The sequence below is a fragment of the Triturus cristatus genome, chromosome 3_2, assembly GCF_964204655.1.
Source record: "Triturus cristatus chromosome 3_2, aTriCri1.1, whole genome shotgun sequence".
NCBI lineage: Eukaryota > Metazoa > Chordata > Amphibia > Caudata > Salamandridae > Triturus > Triturus cristatus.
In genome coordinates this window covers 562,093,386-562,105,968 of record NC_140584.1, presented here as the reverse complement: position 1 = coordinate 562,105,968, position 12,583 = coordinate 562,093,386, and the positions used below count along the sequence as shown (strand labels likewise).

At 46.2% G+C, this 12,583-nt stretch overlaps 1 protein-coding gene across 1 annotated transcript in view; it reads right to left on the bottom strand.

Moving 5' to 3' along the window:
• The window catches only part of VPS13C (vacuolar protein sorting 13 homolog C), a 2,873,871-nt gene that overhangs the window by 29,940 nt on the left and 2,831,348 nt on the right, over positions 1 to 12,583 (bottom strand). Inside the window, exon 82 of the mRNA XM_085648297.1 lies at positions 9,356 to 9,445. Within this exon, the coding sequence (XP_085504423.1) occupies positions 9,356 to 9,445 (90 nt within the window). The remainder of the gene's footprint in view (positions 1 to 9,355; positions 9,446 to 12,583) is intronic.

The following is a 12,583-nucleotide window of genomic DNA, read 5'->3' as shown; positions in this document are numbered from 1 at the left end:
GGTAGGATGCAGACTCGCAGTAAGTGGAACGAGACTGAAATTGAAAGATGCACCCATCAACTGCTTTGGAAGTACGAAGCAGAAATATCCGAGAATGATGAAACTCACCAAAATATTATGCACGCACCCTTCGTGTACAGTACAGCTGAATCCTAGAATCACAGGAGCTGTGAAACCAATAGGATAGATGGCAACTGCAATGCGAGAGCGAGAAAATCTTCTGCAAAATCCAATTAAGTGTAGAGAAACGGTGGATAAGTGCCAGCTCGTCGCCAGTGTAGGAAAAGTCACTCTGGTGCAGAGAATAAGGAAGCAGAGACAAAGTAGATCGAAGACGTGGTTTATTTCCAACAAGCTCATCTGACTAGTACAGAAGTTATCTCATGAATGTCCCCACAATATTCTTTACCACCTCCCAACCTTCTACCATATTTGAAACAATTCACTTCTACATAAGCACGAGGCAACCACGAGCTATGACCGGAGATGCCATGCTCATGTCTGCCACGTACCCAAGCACCTGACACTTAACCTGACATTAGAGCAGACTAAAAAAAGTATCACCCTCAATTTAAAGCACACTTGCCCTCCCCTCACTGCCTCATGGAGTCAATCGCTCAAGCAAGGGGCAGAAGCAGATAGCCTGGCCCTCCACATGGAGGAAGCCAGAGATATATGCTGATAGCTGCGGACCGGGATATATTGATGTCCACGTTGGCTACTACCCTAGGTGACTATGACCCTCTCCTGAACGCTTTCCCATTCTCCTGAGACTGTAGTAATCTCCTTTTGCTGGACCACTACATTATACTGCCCATCGGTTGTCACCTTCTGTTTTCTCTGATTGTTTCCCTTTTCATTGTTTCCACAACTTTAATGTATTCAACGATCTCATTTTGTGGACATTTAACCTTCTTCTGCAGTGGAGGTATTGACCGCCGAATGCTGAATAACTTCCGCCAGTGGCAGTAGATACCTTAGGGTTGCCTAATTTGCTTCTCCCTTTTTTCACTCAGTTACAAACAGGCTACTCTCGTTGGTTGCTCTGCTATAGTCCTAGGAACCTGGCTTGTGTTCCAATGGGAGCAATGTTGCATGGAATGCTGTATGCTGTTTAGACAAAATGCAAATATAATATCTTTTTATAAAGAAAAAAAAGCACAAATAGCCATAGTAATACCTAGCACTGAAGGGATCTACTCTGTTTGGGGACGTGCTCCTCGCGAAAGAGCAGAATGCTGTCACTCACACTAAAGTTAGTCAGTGGCTCAAGCTGTGTACCGTTAGGGGCAGAACAAAAATGTGAATGACAAATTCATAGACCAATAGCTAAAGAGGTGTTGCTGAAAGCCTCTTTAAGTATATTAAGCACGTCATTTTTGTAAAATAAAAAGTTCTCGGGTAATGCCAGGCCTAAAATCACTAATAAAAGACACTTATAATTTAGTTTATCTCTGAAGGTATATTGTAGATGTCTTCTGGCAAAACAGAATATATTTCAATATATTTCCTCTATGAACTACAAAAAGAATCAACCATTCATCACAGCAATCTTAGGTAAATAGAAACATTTTAAAAAAATGACTCCAAGTTGGAAAAAAAGTATACCGCTCAATCTTTTATTAAAACTCCTTTTTTCTTGTTGGATTACTATTTAAGGGAAAGCCCTTTTACCATCCAATTTCCCAGTTCCCGTCTTCTCCATCCACAGCCTTCATACTCTTCTACTAAGTATGCAACTGTCCACAGCCCTATGCACTTCCTCGAAGCAGCTTGAAAATTATATCTTATAGAAAATACATTGTTTCTACACTTCTAACTATACAGGTTTTGCGCCTAACGTCAAGTATATTAGTTGGGCATTTCAATGGAAATTTTCCTTTTTACTGTCCTTTAGATCTGGAGTATGGACAAGCATAGGCAGCAAATACATGAGTGGTGTAGGAGAGTGCCTCTTTTGGACATGGTTAGCCCCCACTTTTTGCCTGGTAAATGATGTTATTTCGACTGGAAGTGCACAGGGTCTCTGCCAACAACTACTCTAAACTGTACCTATTGTTTCCACAATTGCCCCCCTTTAGCTAACATGTAAGTCCTTAGTAAAATATACTCCTGGTACCAAGGGCCATGTGGTTAAAGAGGGTCCCTAAGGACTTCAGTATGAATTGCACCACCCTAAGGGACCCCTCACAAAGCACATGCACACTGCTTCTGCAGCCTGGTTGTCTTGATGCAGACAGAACTGAAGAGTCAACACGGCACACATTCCTGTGTGTCATGACCACAGACACCGCATGGGATATGGGTAAGACACTCCTCTAGCAGGCCTATGCCCATAGCAAGGTGCAATATATCTCCTGTGAGGGAATATCTTCCTGAGCAGATATGCCCCTGCAATATTCTTGCAGATTCCTGGATGTTGTTAGTGACCAGGGAAGCCACCTCCAGACTATGAACTTCTGTTCCTGACGACCTAAAAAGAGCCGGACACCACCGAGTCGCACCAGCTGAGAAGACTGCAGAGAACTACTGACTTGGCCCCAGCCCTACCGGCATGTCTGCAGCCCTCGATGATCCTGCACCAAAAAACGACTCGTCCTACAGCTCATTGGCTTTCAAAACCTTGGGAGGACTGCCTGCCATTGACAAAGATCAATATCGCCAGAGAACAGCGAATCTGTTCACTAGCAACAACCTACATGCAAGGTCTCGGTGACCTGAAGAACCACAAATCCCTGTTCCTGGTTCCACTTCTGCACCCGACGCCTCTGGCCTGAGTTCAAGTGGGTTCCCCACCACTCCAGAGCCAGAGTCCATCGTGGGTTGACCCCTCCCGGACTCCTCGACATTGCCTGGAGCCTCTGCACAGAGACCCCCTCAGCCACGACCTGCTCCAGTAAGCCATTTCTGACATCAAAAGACACCCAAGCACCCACCAGCCCTGGGACTTGGTAAAGCAGACCAAAGGTGTCCCTAAGTCCCCAAGCATCACAACTTACCTCTCCAGCTAATGGTTTCCTTTGATCGGCCTCCTGGCCTGAGCCTGCAGCCCTTTTCCGGTTTTGCCTTTCTCCATTACTTTACATTGGGCAACCAACACTGTGTTGGCACCCTGCACCTGGCCGTCCCTGTGCCACTGGTGGTGTAGTATTGGTGCTACTTTGGACTGTGCCCAGTGCTTGCTTCAACCCCCGGAGACTGGCTGCCCAAGCTGCTTCTACTTACCTGTAAGCAGCCTCTGCCCAATACTTTATTGAGTTGTATTGGGCACGACACAGTATTGCCGCCCTGTACCGTTGGTGGTATAATGTTGGTGCTGAACTGAACCTTGCTCAATACTGACCTTAACTCCAGAAATCTGGTGTTGTAAGTTGATGTTACCTATCTGTATGCTGAATGTTTTCTTCCTCCCGTAGGTTAACATTACAAAGTCTGAAATTGCACTGTGTCCACTTTTGATATTGAAAAGTATGTCTTATTGTGAAACGGATTTACCCAGGATGAAGATCTGTGGTTCTCTAAATAAATATAACCAAGTATTATTTTTATAATTTGGTCTTGGATTGATTCGAGTAGGTGTCTCATTTATTGCCACTGGGAGTAAAACAAATGCTTAACACATAAGCCTAACTGCTCGCCCATACTAGCACAAAAGAGAGCATTAGTATTATCAACTTTAGCCTCTGTAAAGCCTCTGGGGATACACTGGACTGTCTGCACACAACACCACTTTTTGGTATAGTATATACAGAGCCAGCTTCATAAAAGTGGCCCTGGCTTGCAAAAAGCAATACCTCCCACTCCTCCTATTGAATAAAAAAGGCAGGAACCACCTCAATGAATATGCAAGCATGAACAATGCTTTTGTTAAAACTTTATGACATAATTATTAAAAACATTCCATTACAAATTCTCAAAATAGGTTTTATTAACGTAATATAAGTTTAAATTATTTATTGTATCAATGTGTGTTGCATAAAAAAAATAGGACAGAGTCTGACAAATATGCTGAAGCTGTAACTTAGTTTAAGCTCTGCAACTGGTTACGGTGATTACTGTACAACTATACGAAAAAGTTACTTGCCAACACTTTATGTGGTAGAGACTATCTAGCCGCGGAATCCTTACCTTAGAATATCCCCCAGCTGCCAAACTAGATGCGGAAATTTTCAAGCAGTACCCCTTGTAGATAAGATAGATGGCTTTGTTCAGCTTAATGTTGGTGCTGTCTGTGCCGAAAGTGATGTGAACAGAGCTTTTATAGGCATCATCCTGAGAGCTGATGTCAGTTTCTTTTCGCAACCTTCCATGGTAGAGGCACAGAGCCACAAGGAGCACTGACAACGGTGTGTCTTTCTAAGGCACTTAGAAGGGTAACCCTCACACTGTAATCAGTTCACACAAAGGGGAGAATGGGAGGGTCGGTAAGGAATATGCAGCTAGATAGAGTCTCTACCAAATAAGGCATTACCAAAAGTAAATAACTTTTTCACCTGAGAGAGACTTCTAGCTGCAGATTCCTTATCTTATAACCGATACCCAAGTAATGACTCCCCTAAGGTGGGTCTTGCAAACTGATTTAGACCAAAAAGTCCTGTACGACCAAATGGCACTAGTGCCATCACGACAGACCTGACTGCCCAGGCGTAATTAGGTAAACGTGTGCAGAGATACCCACATAGCTGCCTGACAGATGTCCAGTGGTTGCAGTCTTTGCTCTGATGAAATGAGCATGCGAGCCCTCCGGGGGTTGCTTTTTGGACAGTGTATTGCAGATCTTGATGCAGAGCACTATCCATGATAGGATGGTCCATTTCTACATGGCCTTCCCCTTCTTAGTTACAACATATCCTAAGAAGAGTTGATTGTCCACCCAGAACTCATTGGTATGATCAAGGTAAAATGATAATGCTCTTTTTGTGTCCAGACGGTGGAGTCTCTCTTTTTCTTTAGAAGGGTGAGGTGGAGGAAAGACGGTAGGTAAGGTGATATTCTGGTCTACATGAAAGGGTGTCACTACCTTCGGCTGTAAGAAGGCACGTGCTCGAAGGACCAGCTTGACTCAGTAGAAGGTAGTTTAAGGAGGCTGCACACACAGTGCCTACAGTTAGCTGACCCTCCTGGCCAATTTTATGAACAATAGGAAAGCTGTCTAACGAGTAGCAACCCCAGTGGGCAGTTGTACAGCGGCTAAAGAGGCGCGTCCATCAAAAAAGTCAGAACTAAGTTTAAGTCCCACTGGGGCATGATGAATGGCCTGCGAGGAAACATATATTGAAGTCCTTTGAGGAACCTAGTCACAACAGGAGACTTGAACAAAGAAGGTTGGTCCAGCATACACAAAGATTCTGCAATGGCTGATAAACTGCCCTTAACTGTGCCCAGAGCAGAGCTATGCTGGGCCAAAGATGGATCAAACTGTATAACGTGCGAAAGGGGTGTAGAGAGAAGGTCGATGTTCTTGGATGCACATCATGCCACAAATTTGTCCCAGCAGCAGGTGTGTAAGGTTTTAGTGGATGGACGTCTATCTGCCAGAATTACATCACAGACTTTTGAAAGAATGTTGAAAGCCGTAAACTCTCTGCAGAATCTCCACGCATCAAGGCGGAGGGTGTGCATGTTTGGGGCAGGACCCTCCCCTGTTGCTGTGACATAAGAGCCTCCCGAAGAGGCAGTCTGACTGGGGGACCGATGCTCATGCTCAACTGCAAGGGATACCAGACTCTCCATACCCAATCCGGAGTCACAAGAAGAATCTGAGCCCGGTTGCTCCTGATCTTCCTAAGAACTCTGGGCAGGAGTGGTATCAATGGGAAGGCATACAGGACGCCGGAACTCCACTTGAGACAAAAAGTGCAAGCAAGAGCTGCCTTGGAATCTCTTGTGCGCAAAACTGCTGACATTGCATATTCTCAGCAGTGGCAAACAGTTCTGACAAAGGTTCTCCCCATTCTTAAAAGAGACCTTGCACCACCTCTGGATGGAGACACCATTCATTATCCACTAGGCATCAATGGCTGAGTTTGTCTGCCCTGGCATTCAGAGAGCCTGTGAGTGATTGAACCACCAGGGAAATATCCTGACATTGCAGCCATGTCCAGAGATACATGGCCTCTTGACAGAGGATTCACAACCCCAACCAGCCCTGTTTGTTGAAGTATTGAATGGCGGTGTTACTGTCCGCGGAAGAAAACCTGCACCAGACTTCCCCTGATTGAGGTAAGAAAGGCCTTCAATGCCAATCAGATCGCCCGAAGCTCCAACAGGTTGATGTGGTGCATCAAACTCTGATAGAGACCAGAGTCCTCTGATCTCCACCTCTCCCAGATGGCCACCCTAACCCAGGAGTGATGTATCTGTCGCTACAGTAAACTGTGGCTGGGAAAGGGAGAGGCATCTGTCTCTGACCCAATCTCAGTTTGTCAGCCACTGCTGCAGGTTTTTTGTAGTTCCCGCTGAGATCTGGACCATGTCGGAGAGATTTAGCCGATGCTGTGCTTATTGGGACTTCAGGCTCCACTGCAGAGTCTGCATATGCCAACGGCATGTGTAAATCGCAAGATGCAGGAGGCTATGAGGCCAAACAGCCTCAGAATCAGTCACATAGAAATGTATGGTAGAGGCTGAAAATCAGTATTATAGCCTGTATATCCTGGAACTGCCGTTTGAGGTATTGACCCAAAACTGCACTATGTCCAGAATGGCTTAGATGAAAGGGATCATCTGAAAAGGAGTCCGGTGTGACTCTGGCACATTTACAGTGAACCCCAGTGATTACAGGAGGCCAGCCGTAGTCTAAAGGTGGAAGAGACTGCCTGGGGCAAGACCACTTTCACCAGTCAATTGTCAAGGTAGGGAAGACTGGAACTCCTGACCTCTGCAGACGTGCTGTATCCACCACCATCACTTTCATGAACACCCGCTGGGCACTGGTGAGGCAGAAAGGGAGCACAGCAGTCTGGATGTGCCCTTGGCCTACCATGAACCGCAGGTAACGCCTATGGGCAGGCACGATAAGAATGTGGTAGTACATGTCCTTCAAGTCCAATGTTGCCATCCAGTCTCTAGGGTCCAGGGAAGACAGGACTTGAGCTAATGTGAGCATTTTGAACTTCTCCTTTTTCAGGAAGAATTAGAGAAGGTCCAGGTCTAGAGTAGGATGAAGTCCTCCTTCCTTCTTCGACACCAGAAAGTAGTGAGAATAGCAACCATGACCTACTTTTGATGCTGGAACTATCTCGATGGCTCACTTGGCCCAGAGAGCCAACACTTCCTGACAGTGCAAGAAGAAATGGTCCACCGTCAGTCTGTCGTATGTGGGTGGCATTGATGGAGGGGATGGAGTAGCCCCTTTGGACTATCTGTAAAACCTATTTGTGGGATGTTATCGACTGTCAGTGGAGCAGGTGATGGTGTATCCTGCCCTACACTGGGTCCTGGCCTACCCTGACCCCCTTTCCCCCACTAGGTCCCCATGTTGGTATGATGGTGGACTGGACCAACCTCTGGCTAGTGGCCCCACTTGGTCTGTGGGAACTGCGTCATTGGCCACGAAAAGGCTGGGAAGCCTGTTGGCTGTGGTAGCTAGGTGGGAACGAATGTGGCTGTGAGCCCCTTCTGCAGCCACAAAAGGGGCAGAAGGCAGACTGGGGTTAGGAACAACCATGGATAGGCCCAAGGACTTGGCCGTAACTCTGCTATCCTTAAAGCGGTAGAGGGGTGAGCCTGCCTTCTCACCAAAATGGTGAGAGCCATCAAAGGGCATGTCAATGAGCGAAGCTAAGACATCTCCCCAAAAATGATGATGAAATCACACTGCCCGGTGAGTTGGTTGTGTCCAGCCCACATCTGATGGTGAACTTTGCGGAGTCTCTGCTGCCTGCCATTGCCTGCAACAGTATGGCTCGGGTCTCCTCTAATACCATGGGCAGCACTTGTGCAACCAAGTCCCAGATCGTGTGGGTGTATCGGCCCAAGAGGCATGTGATGTTCACTGATCACTGCGCTAGGCTGGTGGAAGAAAACAACCTCTTACCAAAGGTATCCAGGCTCTTGGATTCCCTATCCGATGCAGTGGTAGGGAACACACCAGGTTTGACTCTGGAAGTGGTGCCTTGGACCACCAAACTGTCAGAGGTGGGGCGCTGGGTGAGGAAATTGAGGCCCCCAGGAGCAGGGCGATGGTGGCAGTCAATTGTCCTGGGTACACGAGCCGCTATGTAGGGCTCAGAGGAGGACATCGGTAAGGACTTCATTAAGTGGGAGCAAGGCTTTGGTGGGGGCAAATCCAGGTTGAAGCACCTCTGTCAAGACATTCATCTTGGAAAGTCAGGGAGGCACAGAGTAGACCCTCGCACAGGCTCAACAGAGGAACAAGGTATGGAGTGCTCACACACCTTGTCCAAAGATTTGGATGGGTGCAACGAAGTTGAAGACGTCTTCGAATTTTTCTTTCAGTGGGACTTACTTGAGGACTTGGATCGAGACGATGACAATTTGGTGCGGCTATGTGAGCAGTCCCAAGACTTTTCACGTGACCAGAATGGTGAATGTTGCGGGGTCGTCCGACGTCAGAGAACTTAAAGAAATGCTGCCTCAGCACCTTTTGGTGCATGGCGCAGCAGTCCACGCCGGTCTTAGAGTCGTGGTCCCTCTCCAAGCACCATAGACAAATCATGTGAGAGTCTGTTATAGACATCTGCCTGTGAAAGGCACCACATGGTTTGAAACCTGAAGGTTTGTTAAGGGACATCCTTGTCACACCAGAAGAAGAAATTCTCAAAAACGTGTCAACAAAAAGTCGATGATAAAAAATAGTCAAAAATTGACTAAGGGTATCTCTTCAAGGATCATTGCTGACCGGCGCAGAAAGAAAAGAACTGACTTCAGCGCACTGGGCTGGCGCCTATATAGGCTACACCCACATCACATCTGGTGTGGCTGCCGACGCAGAGCCGAACAATACAACCTGCTTGTAAGTAGATGTACTGCTCGAAAATTTCTGAATCCACTCTGATGCCTGGGAAATATTCCCAGTTAAGGAATCTGTGGCTAGATGTTTCAATCAGATATTTAACTTTATTCTAAATTTCATTTCAACTTTGACTTAGAGGCCTTCCTAAATAAATTAGACGAGTTACCACAACACTTAATATGCTTACCAAAAACAAATGGTGGACTTCGTATTTAGTGAACTTATAAAAGGGCTAGGTTTAAGCATATATCCAGCTGCTCAGTAAAATATAACATTTCAAATGTGTGAGTGAAAGCTCCTTCGCCTCTTTTGCCTTCTTCATAACAAGGACTTGGTAATTGTTCCCAGTAATTAATATATTTTTAACATATGGTTTACCTTTGCTGTACTCTCATTTGGGAGTTGAACATTTCTAAGGCACTCTTGAACAGCACTGTCTTTTTTATGGAATACCGAAAGCCCTTGATCCTATTGAAAAGAGAAACCAAGATTAAACATCAATGCAGTTTACACAAACATACATATCTTCAAGTGTGCCACTTCATAACCGAAGAACGGTTTGCACAATTGCTTTCAGAAGTGGAGGTCACAATACAATGAGAATTAAAAAATAAATAAAAGTGCAGTGCAATACTCAGTATAGGGAACGGCAATGCCTTCTAAACATAACTGATATTCAAATTCTGTTAAGTGTTGGGTGCAAAATGCTTTGACACGTCATTAAAATTACACACTGATAATGATATACAAGTTGTGGGTATTTTATTCTAGTGTTATTTAAAGTAATTAAAATAGTACCATATTAACGTGCAGAAATGTCTTTTTCTACAATTTGTACAGTGCATGGCTACCCAAGAAGGGTCTTCCAGCGATAAGGACGTGTGCACAATCATTACTCATTTCGACAACACTATTCGAGTCTAATACAGAATGAGCAGAATAAATTATACAATGGAACCTATTGCTATACAACTACTGGTCTTTGATAAACTTGTGAATATGAATAGAATGGTAACACTTCTGATCAAAACGTGCAATGCTACAAAGAATTGGGTTTGCTCCTGTCAACCTCTGCCTGAAGTGTGGTAAGTGACCCAAAGCAGATGGGTAGCAGATCACATTCAATTACTAGTTGTGAAAAGGCTGAGAATTTCACTGAGAGGACTATGTTGGAAAATACCGAGCTACTGACTCCCAAAACAGTATATCTCGGACATTCTTTTCCACCGGTGCCTATAAAAGATGGCGTACTGATTAGAACATTATTTTCCTGCATTCATTTTTGGAACTTCTACAGAAGGTTGTTTCTCTAACCGCTTAATTTACACTTGAGACATTGCTGCTGCATATGCAGAACAACCTACTATGTTCATATGGGGACAATTAGGGTAACTCAGATTCGTAGGGGAATATATGGAGCTGGTCACAACAAAATGTGTACAAATCACATTGTTGAACCAAAAACTGTTCGTGTACAGAAAGCATACCGCTGGCATTTGCTAAATGTCGCTGGTGTGCTCCTAGTCAGTAGGCTGAATAAATGCTGGGCTAGGGAGTGAGTACATCATGGAAGCAGGCTAACTACAGTCTTTGCATTCATCGTCAAAGTCACAGAAATAAATGGGAGATTGACATGCCCATTGTCCAACAAGATTGAAGGCAGCAAGCTAAGGGAGCCACTGATGTCTTCCTTGAGAACTAGAAAGATCCATGATTAGTTAACTATGTCATATCGTTATGCCTGTCTTCCGGTTGTTCCGGAGTCAGGCATGGCTGGAGGGAGGAAAGGGAGGAGCCGCGGGGAAAAGGAAAAGTAAGTAGAGGAGATCGGGGTAAGTGAGGAATAAAGAAACTGCTCTCGCATCCCGTCTCCGCCTGTTTGTCCATTACTTTGCGGGATAGAACACTGGCGACGACAGGGTGGGATCAAAGGCACCCCCCTTCGATATCCCCGCAAACCTGAGGAAGCGCGCGCTGCCGCCAATGAGAGCGGAGCGCCAAAATCAAAGAAACACGAATGAGGACAGCAATCGTTGGCGGCCCATAATTAAAGAAACAATGCAGCGGAGGGCCTAATTGGCAAACAGAGAGAAAGAGAGGCAGCCTGCAAACTGGGGTAAGCTCACAATGCCCAATGAAACGTGGAATTGAAGCACCTGCATGAGTCCCCCCTGGCGGTCATTTTAAAGTCAGGCACTCTGCATTAGACAAGCTAAGTCCTGATGCGGCGGCCATCTTAAGGTCAGGCAGTTTACTAAAAAGATCCCTGGAGCCTGCCAAAGTGAGACTGAACTTTTCCAAATGTCTCTAAGGCCCACTAGAGTCACGTTGCGCCCCACCATGTCGGACCCTGACTCAACGCAGCAAGCTGCGCCCAGTACAGCACATGGTGCTCCGCATCCTGGACCGATACCCATGGGAGTATCATACCTTCGCCCCCCCTGAACCACTACCACTGATGTCTGGTAGCAGCATGGGCCCTGCATGGAAGAGGTGGCTTGAGGACTTCATGAAGGGGTCCAAGTCCGCGACTCCAACCAACAACTTGTAGCCCTACGTAATATTGTAGGCCAAGATGTCAGACAAATCATCAAAGACCTACCTCCGGTCAACGCTGCGTCATATGAGGACGTGAGAGAAGCTATGAACAAGAAGTTTCTTCCCAAGCAGAATCTAGACTACGAGCGCTACACATTCAACCTCGCGCCCCAAGAGCGAGACAAACCCATTCATCTCCCATCTAAAACACCTAGCTCATTATTGTGAATTCGACAACTTCACTGCAGAAGATGCACTACGTCGACGAATCATTGACTGATGTCAATCTGAATCACCACGCCGCCGACTACTGAAGAAGCACTACACTCTAGACGAAATAGAGGAACTTACTCGCATTAATGATCAAGCGGAAGAACACGCGAAGAAAACGGAGGCCAGCAAAATCGGAAAAAAAGAACACGTTCTGCGTGTGCGATCTCACACAGAACCGAGGCACCATCCAGACCGTCGCACCTCGAGAAGACTTGCGAGATCACCTCGTACGAAGTCACCCCACCGAGGGACAAAGAACAGTCACTCCCATAGGCACCCCTCACAGTGTTACCGGTGCGACCAAGACTACCCGCACACGGGTCAATATCCAGCCATTAGTCAACAATGCCACCAATGTGGGAAAGACAACCACTTTGAAGCCGCTTGCCTAGCCAGGCGCACAGAGACGAGACAGACCAAACAAAACACAGGAGCACGCCATCACGCAAGGGCTGTACAGGGACGGAGAGACCACTCGACAAGCTCATCAAAATCCAGTACACAGTCACACAGCTCATATCGATCTCAACGGTCACCATCCAGAGAATCATCCTCTCTTAGACCCATTTCACAAGACAGCGATGAATACGTCTGCATGGTGGCGGACCCAGATAGACTGAAGAAGTACCAGAGACTAAATATCTGAATAGGAAGTCACTCTGCCAAGTTTGTTCTCGATACAGGCGCATCACTCAACTACATTTGCGCCACTGAATACCAAAGCATGAACCCGAAACCGAAATTAGAGCCAGCCGCTGTACGGGCATACACGTGTATGTCCAGAAAACCATTACC